General features: G+C 39.0%; 7 protein-coding genes and 1 pseudogene across 8 annotated transcripts in view; 6 read left to right on the forward strand and 2 right to left on the reverse strand.

Annotated features, from left to right (window-relative positions):
• LOC104737479 (spermatogenesis-associated protein 20) lies at nucleotides 620–5,041 on the forward strand. Of its 2 annotated transcripts, XM_010457679.2 has the most exons (15): nucleotides 620–910; nucleotides 1,131–1,203; nucleotides 1,335–1,356; nucleotides 1,691–1,769; nucleotides 1,893–1,925; nucleotides 2,257–2,405; nucleotides 2,567–2,723; nucleotides 2,817–3,057; nucleotides 3,139–3,380; nucleotides 3,478–3,741; nucleotides 3,826–3,936; nucleotides 4,014–4,238; nucleotides 4,312–4,515; nucleotides 4,606–4,782; nucleotides 4,856–5,041. In XM_010457679.2, the coding sequence occupies exons 1-15, from the start codon at nucleotides 620–622 to the stop codon at nucleotides 5,039–5,041; spliced, it is 2,454 nt and encodes an 817-aa protein (XP_010455981.1). The 2 variants fall into 2 exon arrangements, with proteins under 2 accessions (XP_010455981.1, XP_010455982.1); XM_010457680.2 differs by lacking the exons at nucleotides 620–910; nucleotides 1,335–1,356 and having other exon boundaries at nucleotides 1,125–1,203.
• On the forward strand, nucleotides 5,041–7,382 carry LOC104737480 (coproporphyrinogen-III oxidase 1, chloroplastic-like). The gene is made up of 8 exons (XM_010457681.2): nucleotides 5,041–5,804; nucleotides 5,904–5,979; nucleotides 6,068–6,162; nucleotides 6,247–6,330; nucleotides 6,522–6,609; nucleotides 6,697–6,821; nucleotides 6,914–7,012; nucleotides 7,133–7,382. Exons 1-8 carry the CDS (start codon nucleotides 5,271–5,273, stop codon nucleotides 7,199–7,201), a joined length of 1,170 nt encoding a protein of 389 aa, XP_010455983.1. The 5' UTR covers nucleotides 5,041–5,270; the 3' UTR covers nucleotides 7,202–7,382.
• On the forward strand, nucleotides 8,644–9,761 carry LOC104738498 (xyloglucan endotransglucosylase/hydrolase protein 9-like). The gene is made up of 5 exons (XM_010458662.2): nucleotides 8,644–8,916; nucleotides 9,006–9,106; nucleotides 9,204–9,397; nucleotides 9,491–9,632; nucleotides 9,720–9,761. The coding sequence occupies exons 1-5, from the start codon at nucleotides 8,742–8,744 to the stop codon at nucleotides 9,759–9,761; spliced, it is 654 nt and encodes a 217-aa protein (XP_010456964.1). The 5' UTR covers nucleotides 8,644–8,741.
• On the forward strand, nucleotides 9,765–11,622 carry LOC104737485 (putative F-box/FBD/LRR-repeat protein At4g03220). The gene has a single exon (XM_019235057.1). It carries the CDS (start codon nucleotides 10,045–10,047, stop codon nucleotides 11,125–11,127), a length of 1,083 nt encoding a protein of 360 aa, XP_019090602.1. The 5' UTR covers nucleotides 9,765–10,044; the 3' UTR covers nucleotides 11,128–11,622.
• Nucleotides 11,688–13,431, forward strand: LOC104737484 (annotated as a pseudogene).
• Nucleotides 13,370–14,927, reverse strand: LOC109128406 (G-type lectin S-receptor-like serine/threonine-protein kinase At4g03230). The gene is made up of 5 exons (XM_019234626.1): nucleotides 14,923–14,927; nucleotides 14,473–14,651; nucleotides 14,154–14,391; nucleotides 13,922–14,072; nucleotides 13,370–13,837 (listed from the first exon to the last, which is right to left on the reverse strand). Exons 1-5 carry the CDS (start codon nucleotides 14,925–14,927, stop codon nucleotides 13,523–13,525), a joined length of 888 nt encoding a protein of 295 aa, XP_019090171.1. The 3' UTR covers nucleotides 13,370–13,522.
• On the forward strand, nucleotides 14,683–15,455 carry LOC109128500 (putative F-box/FBD/LRR-repeat protein At4g03220). The gene is made up of 2 exons (XM_019235058.1): nucleotides 14,683–15,057; nucleotides 15,142–15,455. Exons 1-2 carry the CDS (start codon nucleotides 14,926–14,928, stop codon nucleotides 15,433–15,435), a joined length of 426 nt encoding a protein of 141 aa, XP_019090603.1. The 5' UTR covers nucleotides 14,683–14,925; the 3' UTR covers nucleotides 15,436–15,455.
• Nucleotides 15,394–17,266, reverse strand: part of LOC104738499 (G-type lectin S-receptor-like serine/threonine-protein kinase At4g03230) — a 4,781-nt gene continuing 2,908 nt past the window's right edge. Inside the window, exons 5-9 of the mRNA XM_019234627.1 lie at nucleotides 16,797–16,889; nucleotides 16,497–16,707; nucleotides 16,178–16,415; nucleotides 15,946–16,096; nucleotides 15,394–15,861 (exon numbers count right to left, since the gene is read on the reverse strand). Coding sequence (XP_019090172.1) covers nucleotides 15,547–15,861; nucleotides 15,946–16,096; nucleotides 16,178–16,415; nucleotides 16,497–16,707; nucleotides 16,797–16,889 — 1,008 coding nt within the window. The 3' untranslated portion in view covers nucleotides 15,394–15,546. The remainder of the gene's footprint in view (nucleotides 15,862–15,945; nucleotides 16,097–16,177; nucleotides 16,416–16,496; nucleotides 16,708–16,796; nucleotides 16,890–17,266) is intronic.

The following is a 17,266-nucleotide window of genomic DNA, read 5'->3' on the forward strand; positions in this document are numbered from 1 at the left end:
GCATTAGATGATGGGTAGTGCTCTCAATATGTAAACTAGACTATACAAAGGTAAGTTTCCAATTTGATTCAAGCGATTTTGATTACAACAGCTGTGCAGGAACAATCTCAGTTTGACCTTTGCTCCGACCTCTAACTTAAGGCAGTGGATAACATTAGAAAACTCCTCATCACATTTGAAGAAGTTACTGAAGTTGTACTTTCGAGAAGGATATATGAATATAGTATTATTAACCAATAGAGTAGCAAAGAAGTTTACATCCCGGTTTAATGTGTATGCTTTACTTATTACTTATTAGTGTCGGATTGGTTAGATTCTTTTATGTGAGGTTTTGAAAAGCCAGCCATACTATACTTGAAAGAATATTTTGGATTAATGAAAAGTTGAAGTTTGAGCCAGAAAAAAAGATACTATTCAGAACTAATTAGCCATCTTCTTCTTTGTCTTATTCACACGTGTCACATACTGAACACATCCAACGAGAGAAAGATGTGTCTGAAGCTCCCACGCTCGCATGGCGAATGCTCTAGACCTTGAATTCGTTTAGCCAATCTCACCAAAACATGAATACGCCGTCGTTTTAGTTGATCGTATTCCTAGTTCAAATCAATCAGCAGCAATGCTGATGAGAAGTCTTCACTTGTTGTCTTCCTCATCAATCCTCCACCGCTTTGCTTCTCGCAGCATCGCGTCTTTGTCTTCTTTACCCAGACGAAGAAATCGCGTCCGTACTCATAACCCTTCGTTTTATTGCCCTTTCCCGCCGGTTCTCTCGAGACCCATTTCCTCAGGCAAGGTCTTAGCCATGGCGGATGAGACTTCGTCGTCGACCTCGTCAACGTCTCAGAAACATACCAACCGTTTAGCCGCTGAGCACAGTCCTTATCTTCTTCAACACGCACATAATCCGGTAATTAATTCATTTCTCTCTCTCTCTTCTATAAAGTGTTCATCTGTCCTATAGATAAAGGGAACACCTTTGGTTTCAATTTAGAGAACTTTGTTGCAATTAATTAAGTCATAACTGGTTTAGATTGTAGATCATTGGTTCTTAGCTCAAAAGCATGGAACTTTTTATTCTCTGGATTGATTTCATGGTTTAATGGCAATCATGGTTTATGTGAAATTAGGTTGATTGGTATCCATGGGGAGAAGAAGCTTTTGAAGAAGCAAGGAAGAGAGACGTGCCCATCTTCTTATCAAGTTGTTTACTTTAGCCTCTCTTATTCGTTTTAATTGCTGCTGGATTCGATGTCCTCAATTGCTTTAGTTTTGTGAGACTAATATGGCTCCCTTTTGTTTTCAAAATCTTTTTTTTATATGGAATCTTGAAGTTGGATACAGTACCTGTCACTGGTGAGACTTTGAGTATATTTTTGGTTTTTGAGCTTGACATCTTCTTTTACTGAGTTGAAAAGGATTAAGAGTATGAATATACTGTTTAAATGATTAAGAGTATGATTCATACTGTATGAATTACATAGTTAAAAAAACTCTAGATTTATTAGTATTCTTACTGTTCTTTCCTCGTATGTGTAATCCTAATAAAGATTTTAAGGAATTTGTAAAAATAAAGTTGAGAAAACATGCAGTCTAAGAACTCGTCTTCTTGCTGCGATATAGAGAAACACTGCAAGTTTATTTTTCTATTTGGGAATGTATGTTTCAGTACCGTTATCTCTTTTTTCAGGTGTCATGTTATGGAAGTTGAGTCATTTGAAGATGAAGAAGTGGCAAAACTCTTAAATGATTCGTTCATTAGTATCAAGGTTAGTGTTTAAGGCGGAAATTTACTTCTGGCTGTGGATTTTAAATGACGTTTTGAGGCACAATCTTTGTGCTGATTATTAAAACGCTTTGCCAACTTCTTGTCTAACATGTCTGTGCAACAGGTTGATCGAGAGGAGCGGCCTGATGTCGATAAGGTATACTACTGTCTGCAGCCACAAGTCATATATTAACTAACTAGATTTCTTGAATAAACGCCCTTGGAATTCAAAATCTCATTCATCTCTCTATATTGAATGCTTAGTCTCAGAGATATCTTTTCCATTTGTTCAATGATGCCGTGGGTGGAATAAGTAGCTGTCTTACTATGTTGGAGAGTATCTGCGTGTTGAGTAAACTTTAGTGAGAGATGCAAAACCATTGTGAACGTGTATTTCTATTAGTTCTAGCTGTATCAGTTTCTATATGGAAAAGGTAAATCTGGAGTTTCATGGACTTGACTTTGATGCTTTTGTTTGGCACTTTTAGGTTTATATGTCGTTTGTCCAGGCTCTGTATGGTGGAGGAGGGTGGCCACTGTCTGTCTTCCTATCACCTGATTTAAAGCCATTGATGGGTGGAACCTACTTTCCTCCAAATGACAATTATGGGCGACCAGGATTCAAGACTCTCCTTAAGTAAGGAAACCCCTTCTCTCTTATTGTACAGTAGCATTTGAGGCTCATACTGGTGCAATTGGTTTTGTTTTCAGCAAAGATTAGAGTGTGTATGTAGAAAAATGGGCACGTAGTGAAGACTATAATCGATTTGATAATATGTTTCTTTATGTTTGGTTCAGGAAGGTGAAAGATGCGTGGGACAGTAAGAAGGATACACTTGTGAAGAGTGGTACGTATGCTATTGAAGAACTGTCAAAAGCTTTATCTGCAAATGCTGGAGCCGAAAAATTGTCAGATGAGATTTCTCGGACGGCTGTGAGTATATGTGCAAAACAAGTATGATTCGACTCTTGTGTACTCTTAGAAAATTATGTCTGATTGACACATCAACATGAAAAGGTCTTCTAACATTGAGTGTTTGTTTTCAAGTTTTCTCGGAGCTATGATTCGGAATTCGGTGGGTTTGGATCTGCACCAAAGTTCCCGAGGCCTGTCGAGATCCAGCTGATGCTTTATCATTCCAAAAAGTTGAAGGAATCGGGGAAAACTAGCGAGGCTGATGAAAACCAAAGTATGATTTTATTCAGCTTACAAGGCATGGCAAATGGAGGGATGCATGATCACATTGGAGGCGGGTTTCATAGATACAGTGTCGATGAATGTTGGCACGGTGAGACTCCAAACAGTATCCTGTATTATCAAGTTTATTTCTTTTCCTGAAAGCATTTTGCTTCCTATTTGTCTGGTGCAGTTCCGCATTTTGAGAAAATGCTATATGATCAAGGGCAACTAGCAAACATCTACCTTGATGGTTTTATAATTACCAAGGACGTTATGTATTCTTATGTGGCAAGAGACATCCTTGATTATCTGAGAAGAGACATGATTGCACCTGAAGGTGGAATATTCTCAGCTGAAGACGCCGATAGCTTTGAATTCGAGGGGGCAAAGGGAAAGAAAGAAGGAGCTTTCTACATATGGACCAGCGATGAGGTTCTTCTCTCTGATATATTCACCAGATCATGTCTTCATGAGCTTGCCCTTTGTATACCGAGATTTTTATTTATTGTTTTGTGTGTTTTGTTACAAGATTGATGAAGTCCTTGGGGAGAATGCAGATCTTTTCAAGGAGCATTACTATGTTAAGAAATCAGGTAACTGCGATCTTTCGAGCAGAAGTGACCCACACAATGAATTTGCTGGGAGGAACGTGCTGATCGAGAGAAATGAGCTGTCTGCCATGGCATCAAAGTTTAGCATCTCCACTGAGAAGTATCAGGAGATTTTGGGTGAATGCCGAAGAAAGCTTTTCGATGTCAGACTGAAGCGACCTAAGCCGCATCTAGATGATAAGGTAAGAATCTTCTAAGAAATATTTTGTTGTCTTCTTTTACTCTTTCTTCAGTTTTGTTTACATGTTTAAAATTTCTTTAACTAGATAATCGTCTCGTGGAACGGGCTTGTTATCTCGTCTTTCGCACGAGCTTCCAAGATTCTCACGGCAGAGCCTGAAAGCACCAAATACTATTTCCCTGTGGTGAATAGTCAGGTAATGAATGCTACACCCCTCCCTTTGTTATTTTCTCTTTACGGTTGATTTTCCTTATTCGGATTTTCATTTTACAGCCAGAGGATTACTTAGAAGTTGCAGAGAAAGCAGCTTTGTTTATCAGAGGGAGTCTCTATGATGAGCAGTCTCGCAGATTACAACACAGTTACAGACAGGGACCATCTAAAGCTCCTGCCTTCTTAGACGATTATGCTTTCTTGATCTCTGGCTTGCTCGATCTTTATGAGAATGGAGGTGGGGTCACATGGCTTAAATGGGCTATTGAGCTTCAAGAAACCCAGGCAAGTGAGATCCTTACTAGCTCGATTTGTTAAAGTTTTTGATTTTGGCTATAACAGTGAAATGCATTTTTAGGATGAGTTATATCTCGATCGAGAAGGAGGAGCATACTTCAATACTCAAGGACAAGACCCATCGGTTCTTCTCCGTGTAAAAGAAGATCATGATGGTGCAGAACCTTCAGGGAACTCTGTTTCTGCTATTAACCTTGTGAGATTAGCTTCCATAGTCGCCGGAGATAAAGCCGAATCCTACCTAAGCACCGCACAGCGTCTCCTGGTAAACAAAACCAACAACTAACTCCATTTGGTATTCATCGTTACGCTTTAGTCGAAGGTTATCGAGTCTCTTTGTTGTTTATTTCTGCAGGCAGTCTTTGAGTTGAGGTTAAGAGAACTGGCGGTGGCAGTGCCGTTGATGTGCTGCGGTGCAGATATGATCTCTGTTCCATCGAGGAAACAAGTTGTTTTGGTTGGCTCCAAGTCTTCTGCAGAGCTTAACAACATGCTTGCTGCAGCACATTCAGTATATGATCCTAATAAAACGGTAAGGTCTTAAAAATGATTCAGGTTACTCGATATAAGATTTGTGATATTGATTTGGCTGTTTCACTGGGCAGGTGATTCACATAGATCCTTCGAGTGCTGATGAAATGGAGTTTTGGGAAGAGCATAACAATAATGTAGCTGAGATGGCGAAGAAGAACAGAAACTCAGAGAAAGTGGTGGCTCTTGTTTGTCAACACTTCACTTGTAGTCCTCCTGTCTTTGACTCTTCTGCTCTCACTCGCTTACTATCCAAGTGAGAAAACAAGAGGTTCCATGTTTAATTTGCTTGTGCTGTACGGAACAAGTTCAACGTTGTTCATAAATAAAAAAAGAAGACTAAACCGGGTCTGGTATGAGATTTGTCTTTGGTTTAAAACTTAACCGGAAATAACCGGGTTTATAATTTAGAGAGTGATGATGATTCCTTAGCATATCATCTTTTATCTTCGGCAAAGGTGAAAACTTTGATTCGATCGATCGCCAAAAATGGCGTCTCACTCATCGACTCTTTACGCTTCTCCTTCTTCCTTCAAACTCTTATCCTCTCATCGTCTCAATCCTTCTCCGAAGTACTTCAACCTCCGCTTTCCTCGTCCGGTAAAGAGACCACATTTCGATTTACGATGTTCTGTCTCAATCGAGAAAGAAGTTCCCGAAACCGAAAGACCTTTCACTTTCCTCAGAGACTCTGATGGTGGTGGTACTCAATCTTCTTCTTCTTCTTCTTCGGTTAGGGCTCGTTTCGAGACAATGATAAGAACTGCTCAAGATAAAGTCTGTGAAGCCATTGAAGCAGTTGAAGGAGGTCCTAAATTCAAGGAAGATGTTTGGTCTCGTCCCGGTGGAGGCGGAGGAATCAGCCGTGTTTTGCAAGATGGAAATGTATGGGAGAAAGCTGGAGTTAATGTCTCTGTTGTTTATGGTGTTATGCCTCCTGAAGCTTATAGAGCTGCTAAAGGCGCCGCCACGTCTGAGCAAAAACCTGGTCCAGTTCCGTTCTTTGCCGCTGGAATCAGCTCGGTACCTTCTCTCTCTATCTCACATTTGTAGACATTGATGTTGAATTGGTCTTTGTATTCTTCGATTGAAGCTTGATCGCACATTCGTGTCATGTTCCAGGTTTTGCATCCCAAAAACCCTTTTGCCCCGACTCTGCATTTTAATTACCGTTATTTCGAGACTGATGCTCCAAAGGGTAAATAGCTTAGATTCTTTGAGAATTGTAAAGTTTCAGTTTTCTTTGGTTGGATGAAGCATTTGATTGCTGAAATTTTCACTTGTAGATGTTCCTGGAGCTCCAAGGCAATGGTGGTTCGGTGGTGGGACTGATTTCACACCAGCTTACATCTTTGAAGAGGACGTCAAGCACTTTCATTCGGTCTTTAAACATGATCCTTTGTTCTTAAAGTTTGAAGCTTTATGATTATGGGAGTTGCTGATTGGAATATCTTTCTTTGTGTAGGTTCAAAAGCAAGCCTGCGACAAATTCGATCCGTCCTTCTACCCTCGGTTCAAGAAATGGTGTGATGACTACTTTTACATTAAGGTCTGCAGTTTTTTTTATCGCCATTCCAATTGTCTTGTGAGATCTTATCACTTTGTGAAACTAAAGACCTAGCTTTAGAGTTATGTATCAATCAATGTATGTGTAGGGATGGATTTAGAGCCTCACGGTTTGGTAAGGTTGATATTGTGATAAGTTGTCATCTGCTGAAACCTTAATGGTCTTGCCTGCAGCACCGGGATGAGAGGAGAGGACTAGGAGGAATATTTTTTGATGATTTAAATGACTATGATCAGGAGATGCTTCTGTCATTTGCCACTGGTAGTGACCAAGATAAATCTTGTGACATCTTGTTTTCTGAAACTTCTTAGTTGGCTTGCTTGAATTCAGAGGTAATAATTTTTGCAGAATGTGCAAGCTCAGTGATACCAGCATACATACCCATAATAGAGAAACGTAAAGACACACCGTTCAACGATCAGCATAAGGCGTGGCAACAATTGCGTAGGGGGCGATATGTTGAATTCAACTTGGTAATTGGATACTACTAGCTTTGTTTTTTCTTTCTGTTTGATATCTCTTGAAATCACTTATTATGGTTTGTTACTGATGGTGAAAAATAAAGGTTTATGATCGCGGAACAACATTTGGTCTGAAGACAGGAGGGCGAATAGAGAGTATTCTTGTCTCTCTTCCGCTATCCGCAAGATGGGAATATGACCATGTAAAGTTCCCTATCTTATCCACATCAAGAAACTTTCTAAATCATGATTTATTGTTGCTGAGTGGTAAGAGTATAAAACTGAGTACTGATATTGTGGTTCTCTCTTGGTTGCGGATGCAGAAACCACAAGAAGGAACTGAGGAATGGAAGCTTTTGGATGCTTGTATCAATCCAAAAGAGTGGCTTTAGTTGATTAATTGTGCTAATTCCCGCATTAGCTCTTTTCATCCATTTTTTGTCATTAAAGCCTTGAAAGGGTAAGAGTCTAATGAAGCGTGAGTGGGAAAGAGAATGTGTGATTTGGTCATCTCATCATGAGTTACTGACAAACGAAGGTCATGATGGGTAATGATGGAGTGAGTATATAGTACCAATCGTGAATTCGTGATGATGACGATAAAAAGTAGTAGTAGTAAACTTTAACCAAGAAAATTTACTGACAAAGTTAAAAAGCATGAGTCTGAAATAAGAGCCGTTGGCTCGAAGAGTGGAGCCTCTCGATGCACGCACACACGCATGCGCGTGATTATAAGTGAAGCCACTTGCTCTGCTCGGTAAATGTTAACGAGGAGGAACAAGAGCAACACTCGTACTCTCTTATTATTAGTGATGACATTGAATCTGATGATTTGATTTTATTTAGTAAAAAAACATTTCAAGTTTCAACCAATGGGGTCTTGTGTTAGGTTAAACATTTTAGGATTTAGTATACGTCACTGTCTCCCATTTGTCCTAATCCAAGAAAACGCCCGTGATTTTCAAACCTCCCAAAAAAACGTGGTCGTTTTCTATGTCTCTAGTGGCGACAAAGAAACAACTTAGTCCCCGGATACACACACATACAAATACATAATGAACTACTGCAGACACTACACTACAGTGACTACACTACACAACTTACAAGATATTTTTTTAAAATTTTTAACCAAACCAAACCCCAAAGATATTTTTATTGTAGTATTACACAATTGACGTCACATCTGCCATATCTAATCCATGTCTGCAACACAAAAACAAAAAATTGAATTCCCCCAAAAAGTGAGGAGAGAGAGAGAAAGATAAAGACTGTGTACCAATCAATAATATCTTTTTTTTTATAAGAGAGAAGCAGTAAAGATTTTTAAAATGTGAGCCTCTCTCTGACACAAAAGGAGCCAAATGTATAGCTGGATCCAATCGAATGCAATGAAAACATCTTAGCTGTAAAATGGTCCATCTCTCTTCTTCTCTTTTCTTCTACATTATTACACCCCCAAGAATCAAATTATATTCACTTATGTCTCTCTCTCTCTCTAAAAAAAGCAATAAAGTCTCTATTTTTGTGCTCAAAGAGAGGTTTTCCTAGACAGAGAAGCATAAATTCTTGTCCTCTGTGTAGTACAAAAGTGGAGCCCCACTGAGTTAGTGATGCCCTCACAGTAACGGCTACATTTCCCAACCCTTTATCTCTCTTGTTTTGAGTGATATTTTTTCATCTTTACGAAGATGGGTTTTTTTTGTCCACTTATTACTGTCCTGAATCACACGTCGAATCCTACGTGGCATCTCTCTCTACTGTATGCCAGCTCACTCACACTCAACTCACTCACCCTCCCCGCCTTTATAAAGCCTTACCTCTCCCTCTTGTCTCCTTCATTGCGTCTTGTGAGTGTGTGTGTGTGGGAGACTGTAGACTGAAGTTTTTAATTGAGAGAGAGAGAGAGAGAGAATAGGATAAAATTAAAAAAAAATGGTGGGTATGGATTGGTTCAAATGTGTGATGACAATGATGATGGTGTGGGTTCTCTTTTGTGGTGAAGCGGTTTCAGCAGCTAAGTTCGAGGAGCTTTACCGCTCAAGCTGGGCTATGGATCATTGTGTCAACGAAGGCGAAGTCACTAAGCTCAAGCTTGACAATTTCTCTGGTACAAAAACCTATCTCTGTTTTGTTTCCTCTGTTTTCTTATGGGTTCATCAAGATTAAAGATTTATGATGTTTGATTGATTTTTTCAGGAGCTGGGTTTGAATCTAGAAACAAATACTTGTTTGGTAAAGTCTCTATCCAGATTAAGCTCGTCGAGGGTGACTCAGCAGGAACCGTCACTGCTTTCTACGTACGGAACAAAACCCTTCTATTGCTCTGTTTTTATTGAACCTAGATGATTGTTTTATTATGTCTCAAATCTTGAACTGTTTTTACAATGTTTTCAGATGTCTTCCGATGGTCCTAACCACAACGAATTCGATTTCGAGTTCTTGGGAAACTCCACTGGTGAGCCTTATCTAGTCCAGACCAACGTCTATGTTAATGGAGTTGGAAACAGAGAACAAAGACTCGGTCTTTGGTTCGATCCCACCACCGAGTTTCACACTTACTCAATCCTCTGGAGTAAACGCAGTGTCGTGTAAGTTCTTTTAAACAAAAGTCTCTACCTTTCTTATCAATAATGAGATTATGCACCTGTGCTAATGATTTTTTTGTTTAATTGCAAAAACAGATTCATGGTAGATGAAACTCCAATTCGAGTCCACAAGAATCTTGAAGATAAAGGTATCCCATTTGCTAAAGATCAAGCCATGGGAGTTTACAGCTCNTTACTTATCCTCAAAATCATTAATGATCAAACAAGTGAAAGAAGGGTAAGTATTGAAAGAAAGAAAGAAAGCTTTTTTTTAGTCTTTCTCGGTTTTAAACAGAATTGTCTCTGATGCTGCGTATGTTTTCAGCAATGGAATAAGGATTTGTGGGATAGGTCTAACTCAGANTAAGAAACAAATTTGGATCAAGAGAACAATGTGGTGACTCTTTGATGATTCTGTTTTTATGTATAAATAATCAATTCTCTATTGATATCGGTGAGTCTTTAATTTGGTCTTTTTTAACAGAACTTGCGAGATTTAGGGGAACTAACTCTACGCACTTATCGTTATTTATACACGACTTTAAGGGTTTGGTTTGTTTTGAATGTTTCAAACCCTAATTACGAACCATATGAAACGAACAAAAAAAAAAAAGGCATAAGCTTTGATTAAGGAACACTCTTTTTTAACAATGGAGACGAGATCTGTGAAACGGAGGAAGAGGAAGAGAGAAGAAAATGTACAAGAGATTATCAAAGTAGATAGAATCAGTGACCTTCCTGATTCTCTCCTTCATCAGATTCTGCTTCTGCTTCCTCTTATATCCGCAGCGAAGACAAGCTCACTTTCGAAAAGATGGAGATCTCTCTTCCTCTCATTGCCTGATCTTGATTTCACCTCCATTAGCGACCTTAGCAAACCAAAATCTTTCTCTTCCAACTCCATTTACAAAGTGCTTTCTCTTCGTAACCACCGTGATTCCAACAACCTTAGATCACTTCGTTTTCGTGCTACCGTCACATTCACAAGTCTCAATTCCTTAATTCGTTTAGCTGTTACTCATCAGGTTCAAGATCTTGACATTGAAGTCACTACTAAAGACTACTTTAACTTCCCTCGTTGGATTGTGACCTCTCAAGATTTAAGAGCTTTGAGGCTTAAATCAGCTTACCCTGGTTTTAGATTACCTACATCATCATCAATCCTTGGAGGGTTTCAAAAACTTACTTCACTCTCTTTATCTCTTGTGATTCTAGACAACCAACCTCGTCTCTCAGATTTCTTCACTGATCCAAGCTTTCCTCTTCTAGAGAAACTAACCCTTGAAAGTTGCTTTGGACTCAAGGAACTTAAGGTTAGTTGCCGTCTTCTCCAAGAGTTTTCTCTAAAGAACTCTTTACAGCTTGAGGGTTTAGAGGTTTCTGGTAATAAGCTTCAGAGACTAAAGGTTGTGAATTGCTTCCTAACATACTCAGAAAAGAGCTTTGTGAAGATCAACACACCGAATCTCAAAACTTTCCTTTGGAATTTAAACGCTGTCACTACTAGTGTTCATTTCTTGGACAAGTTAGTTTGTCTGAGAAAAGCTTTCGTTAAAGTGTTTTGGCTTCATCAACATCTCAATTCACAGACACAGAGCTTATTCACTCTCTTGTCAGGTCTCTGTAATTCCTACAAACTACAACTTGGAAACCAATCCGTAGAGGTAAATATATACTTACAACTTTTTCTTCTGCAGTTTGATCTTTGCTTCACAGTTTTGCTACTGTTGTGACAGATTTTGTCAAGCAAGAAGGCACTATTAAAAAATCATCTTCTACCGTTTCACAACATGAGATCCTTGGAACTGCAAACGCGTTTCAACAGACACAATGTTCAAACACTGTCATGTCTGTTCAAGAGCTGTCCACTGCTAAACTTACTTATCCTCAAAATCATTAATGATCAAACAAGTGAAAGAAGGGTAAGTATTGAAAGAAAGAAAGAAAGCTTTTTTTTAGTCTTTCTCGGTTTTAAACAGAATTGTCTCTGATGCTGCGTATGTTTTCAGCAATGGAATAAGGATTTGTGGGATAGGTCTAACTCAGAGATTCAGTACTGGGAGTCTCAAACCTATGAATTGGAATCTTTCTTGAACCACTTGGAATTTGCAGAGATTCACGGATTCTTAGAGTGTGAGAACGAAATGAGCCTTGCAATGTTTCTGCTGAGACATGGAAAGGCTTTGATCAAGATGACGCTTCGATCTAGTTTCCTCTGTAGAGACTCTCTCCGGAGACANGAACAAAAAAAAAAAAGGCATAAGCTTTGATTAAGGAACACTCTTTTTTAACAATGGAGACGAGATCTGTGAAACGGAGGAAGAGGAAGAGAGAAGAAAATGTACAAGAGATTATCAAAGTAGATAGAATCAGTGACCTTCCTGATNTTTCTTTTGAAATCTTATGCTTATTGACAATAAATACAAAAAAAAAAGTAGCTATTATTATCTTCCATCTTCAAGAGTTATAGTCAGCTCATTTTCAGAGCAAGTTTCTGGCTTGGTAGATGAAGAAGCTTTGCTTGATGAANTCCATTAGCGACCTTAGCAAACCAAAATCTTTCTCTTCCAACTCCATTTACAAAGTGCTTTCTCTTCGTAACCACCGTGATTCCAACAACCTTAGATCACTTCGTTTTCGTGCTACCGTCACATTCACAAGTCTCAATTCCTTAATTCGTTTAGCTGTTACTCATCAGGTTCAAGATCTTGACATTGAAGTCANCTTTCGCACGTTTCTTGTAAAGCATGATCCAATAACTCAATCCCTCTTTCCGCTTTCCAGAGATCCCACGCCTGCACATTTGTATATGTGTTTATCGGTCAACGTTTTTAAACAAGTAATGTGCATAAACAAGTCATAAGCCTCAGATTNTCAATCCTTGGAGGGTTTCAAAAACTTACTTCACTCTCTTTATCTCTTGTGATTCTAGACAACCAACCTCGTCTCTCAGATTTCTTCACTGATCCAAGCTTTCCTCTTCTAGAGAAACTAACCCTTGAAAGTTGCTTTGGACTCAAGGAACTTAAGGTTAGTTGCCGTCTTCTCCAAGAGTTTTCTTTAAAGAACTCTTTACAGCTTGAGGGTTTAGAGGTTTCTGGTAATAAGCTTCAGAGACTAAAGGTTGTGAATTGCTTCCTAACATACTCAGAAAAGAGCTTTGTGAAGATCAACACACCGAATCTCAAAACTTTCCTTTGGAATTTAAACGCTGTCACTACTAGTGTTCATTTCTTGGACAAGTTAGTTTGTCTGAGAAAAGCTTTCGTTAAAGTGTTTTGGCTTCATCAACATCTCAATTCACAGACACAGAGCTTATTCACTCTCTTGTCAGGTCTCTGTAATTCCTACAAACTACAACTTGGAAACCAATCCGTAGAGGTAAATATATACTTACAACTTTTTCTTCTGCAGTTTGATCTTTGCTTCACAGTTTTGCTACTGTTGTGACAGATTTTGTCAAGCAAGAAGGCACTATTAAAAAATCATCTTCTACCGTTTCACAACATGAGATCCTTGGAACTGCAAACGCGTTTCAACAGACACAATGTTCAAACACTGTCATGTCTGTTCAAGAGCTGTCCACTGCTAAACATACTTATCCTCAAAATCATTAATGATCAAACAAGTGAAAGAAGGGTAAGTATTGAAAGAAAGAAAGCTTTCTCTAGTCTTTCTCGGTTTTAAACAGAATTGTCTCTGATTTATTGCGGATGTTTTCAGCAATGGAATAAGGACTTGTGGGATAGGTCTAACTCAGAGATTCAGTACTGGGAGTCTCAAACCTATGAATTGGAATCTTTGAACCACTTGGAATTTGTGGAGATTCACGGATTCTTAGAGTGTGAGAATGAAATGAGCCTCGCAATGTTTCTGCTGAGACATGGAAAGGCTTTGATCAAGATGACGCTTCGATCTAGTTTCCTCTGTAGAGACTCTCTCCGGAGACAAATGATAAGGTCACAGCTAACGGGATTCTCCATGGCTTCTTCTAAAGCCAAAATCTCATTCCAATGACAGTTTCTGCATAATCTATGTTTCAGGACTCAGGTCATTAGCTATTACAGTTTTTTTCTTTTGAAATCTTATGCTTATTGACAATAAATACAAAAAAAAAAGTAGCTATTATTATCTTCCATCTTCAAGAGTTATAGTCAGCTCATTTTCAGAGCAAGTTTCTGGCTTGGTAGATGAAGAAGCTTTGCTTGATGAAGGGCAACGTCTAAGGACAAAAGCCGGTGGTCTTGGATTTGGAAGAGTAGCAGCTTCGCTGCTTCCGAGCATGAAAACAACATTTGACATTGAAGGACGCTCACTAGGATCTTCTTGTACACAAAGCAGTCCTACGTTCAAGCACTTCAAGAATTCCTCGCTTTCGCACGTTTCTTGTAAAGCATGATCCAATAACTCAATCCCTCTTTCCGCTTTCCAGAGATCCCACGCCTGCACATTTGTATATGTGTTTATCGGTCAACGTTTTTAAACAAGTAATGTGCATAAACAAGTCATAAGCCTCAGATTCCTCACATGGCCTAGAAGGCTTAAAGATTTCTCAGGTTCATAAAACCCGGTGTTACGCTTCCCGCTGATAGTTTCAATCACAACCACGCCGAAACTAAATACATCTGATTTGAATGAGAAAAGACCTTCTAGAGCATACTCCGGAGACATGTATCCACTGCGATACAAATACATCAAAAAGTTTTAAATACATGCCAAAGAATGGACTGTTAAGGCAATTGAAGTGTTAAGAACTTACTAGGTTCCAACAACTCGATTAGTATTGGCTGAAGTTTCACTGCCTCCAAATATTCTAGCCAACCCAAAGTCAGAAATCTTGGGATTCATCTCCTCATCTAACAGAATATTGCTTGTTTTCAGATCCCTGTGGATGATTCTCAGTCTAGAGTCTTGATGTAGATAAAGAAGTCCCCGGGCGATTCCTAAAATGATATTATACCGCATCTTCCAATCTAATCGCTGGCACAGCTTCCGGTCTGAGCAAGAACCAGATCTTTTGTATTTAGAACTGAACAGAAGAATGAGTTATTAAAGAAGATACAAGGCTATCTGCTTACCAAAAATGAAGAAGTCTAAGCTTTTGTGTGGCATGTACTCATACAGTAACAGTTTTTCTTCTTCAGCAACACAGTAACCAAGAAGTCGAACAAGATTCCGGTGTTGTAGCTTGGCAATCAAAACCACTTCATTCTTGAATTCCTCCAGTCCTTGACCGGAGCAGCGAGANTGTTCATTTCTTGGACAAGTTAGTTTGTCTGAGAAAAGCTTTCGTTAAAGTGTTTTGGCTTCATCAACATCTCAATTCACAGACACAGAGCTTATTCACTCTCTTGTCAGGTCTCTGTAATTCCTACAAACTACAACTTGGAAACCAATCCGTAGAGGTAAATATATACTTACAACTTTTTCTTCTGCAGTTTGATCTTTGCTTCACAGTTTTGCTACTGTTGTGACAGATTTTGTCAAGCAAGAAGGCACTATTAAAAAATCATCTTCTACCGTTTCACAACATGAGATCCTTGGAACTGCAAACGCGTTTCAACAGACACAATGTTCAAACACTGTCATGTCTGTTCAAGAGCTGTCCACTGCTAAACATACTTATCCTCAAAATCATTAATGATCAAACAAGTGAAAGAAGGGTAAGTATTGAAAGAAAGAAAGCTTTCTCTAGTCTTTCTCGGTTTTAAACAGAATTGTCTCTGATTTATTGCGGATGTTTTCAGCAATGGAATAAGGACTTGTGGGATAGGTCTAACTCAGAGATTCAGTACTGGGAGTCTCAAACCTATGAATTGGAATCTTTGAACCACTTGGAATTTGTGGAGATTCACGGATTCTTAGAGTGTGAGAATGAAATGAGCCTCGCAATGTTTCTGCTGAGACATGGAAAGGCTTTGATCAAGATGACGCTTCGATCTAGTTTCCTCTGTAGAGACTCTCTCCGGAGACAAATGATAAGGTCACAGCTAACGGGATTCTCCATGGCTTCTTCTAAAGCCAAAATCTCATTCCAATGACAGTTTCTGCATAATCTATGTTTCAGGACTCAGGTCATTAGCTATTACAGTTTTTTTCTTTTGAAATCTTATGCTTATTGACAATAAATACAAAAAAAAAAGTAGCTATTATTATCTTCCATCTTCAAGAGTTATAGTCAGCTCATTTTCAGAGCAAGTTTCTGGCTTGGTAGATGAAGAAGCTTTGCTTGATGAAGGGCAACGTCTAAGGACAAAAGCCGGTGGTCTTGGATTTGGAAGAGTAGCAGCTTCGCTGCTTCCGAGCATGAAAACAACATTTGACATTGAAGGACGCTCACTAGGATCTTCTTGTACACAAAGCAGTCCTACGTTCAAGCACTTCAAGAATTCCTCGCTTTCGCACGTTTCTTGTAAAGCATGATCCAATAACTCAATCCCTCTTTCCGCTTTCCAGAGATCCCACGCCTGCACATTTGTATATGTGTTTATCGGTCAACGTTTTTAAACAAGTAATGTGCATAAACAAGTCATAAGCCTCAGATTCCTCACATGGCCTAGAAGGCTTAAAGATTTCTCAGGTTCATAAAACCCGGTGTTACGCTTCCCGCTGATAGTTTCAATCACAACCACGCCGAAACTAAATACATCTGATTTGAATGAGAAAAGACCTTCTAGAGCATACTCCGGAGACATGTATCCACTGCGATACAAATACATCAAAAAGTTTTAAATACATGCCAAAGAATGGACTGTTAAGGCAATTGAAGTGTTAAGAACTTACTAGGTTCCAACAACTCGATTAGTATTGGCTGAAGTTTCACTGCCTCCAAATATTCTAGCCAACCCAAAGTCAGAAATCTTGGGATTCATCTCCTCATCTAACAGAATGTTGCTTGTTTTCAGATCCCTGTGGATGATTCTCAGTCTAGAGTCTTGATGTAGATAAAGAAGTCCCCGGGCGATTCCTAAAATGATATTATACCGCATCTTCCAATCTAATCGCTGGCACAGCTTCCGGTCTGAGCAAGAACCAGATCTTTTGTATTTAGAACTGAACAGAAGAATGAGTTATTAAAGAAGATACAAGGCTATCTGCTTACCAAAAATGAAGAAGTCTAAGCTTTTGTGTGGCATGTACTCATACAGTAACAGTTTTTCTTCTTCAGCAACACAGTAACCAAGAAGTCGAACAAGATTCCGGTGTTGTAGCTTGGCAATCAAAACCACTTCATTCTTGAATTCCTCCAGTCCTTGACCGGAGCAGCGAGATAGCCTCTTCACAGCAATCTCTTGATCTCCAGGAAAAATTCCCTGAGTCACACAAGCCACAAATATTAAGTTTCTATTACTAAAGAGACTAAAATCAAAATCAGATCAAAAGATGAAAAACACATTTCAACCTTATAAACTGGTCCAAACCCTCCTTGGCCTAGCTTGTTTGCATTTGAGAAGTTGGATGTTGCNTGCAGTTTGATCTTTGCTTCACAGTTTTGCTACTGTTGTGACAGATTTTGTCAAGCAAGAAGGCACTATTAAAAAATCATCTTCTACCGTTTCACAACATGAGATCCTTGGAACTGCAAACGCGTTTCAACAGACACAATGTTCAAACACTGTCATGTCTGTTCAAGAGCTGTCCACTGCTAAACATACTTATCCTCAAAATCATTAATGATCAAACAAGTGAAAGAAGGGTAAGTATTGAAAGAGAGAAAGCTTTCTCTAGTCTTTCTCGGTTTTAAACAGAATTGTCTCTGATTTATTGCGGATGTTTTCAGCAATGGAATAAGGACTTGTGGGATAGGTCTAACTCAGAGATTCAGTACTGGGAGTCTCAAACCTATGAATTGGAATCTTTGAACCACTTGGA

This window comes from Camelina sativa, chromosome 13 (genome assembly GCF_000633955.1).
Source record: "Camelina sativa cultivar DH55 chromosome 13, Cs, whole genome shotgun sequence".
Taxonomy (NCBI): Eukaryota; Viridiplantae; Streptophyta; class Magnoliopsida; order Brassicales; family Brassicaceae; genus Camelina; species Camelina sativa.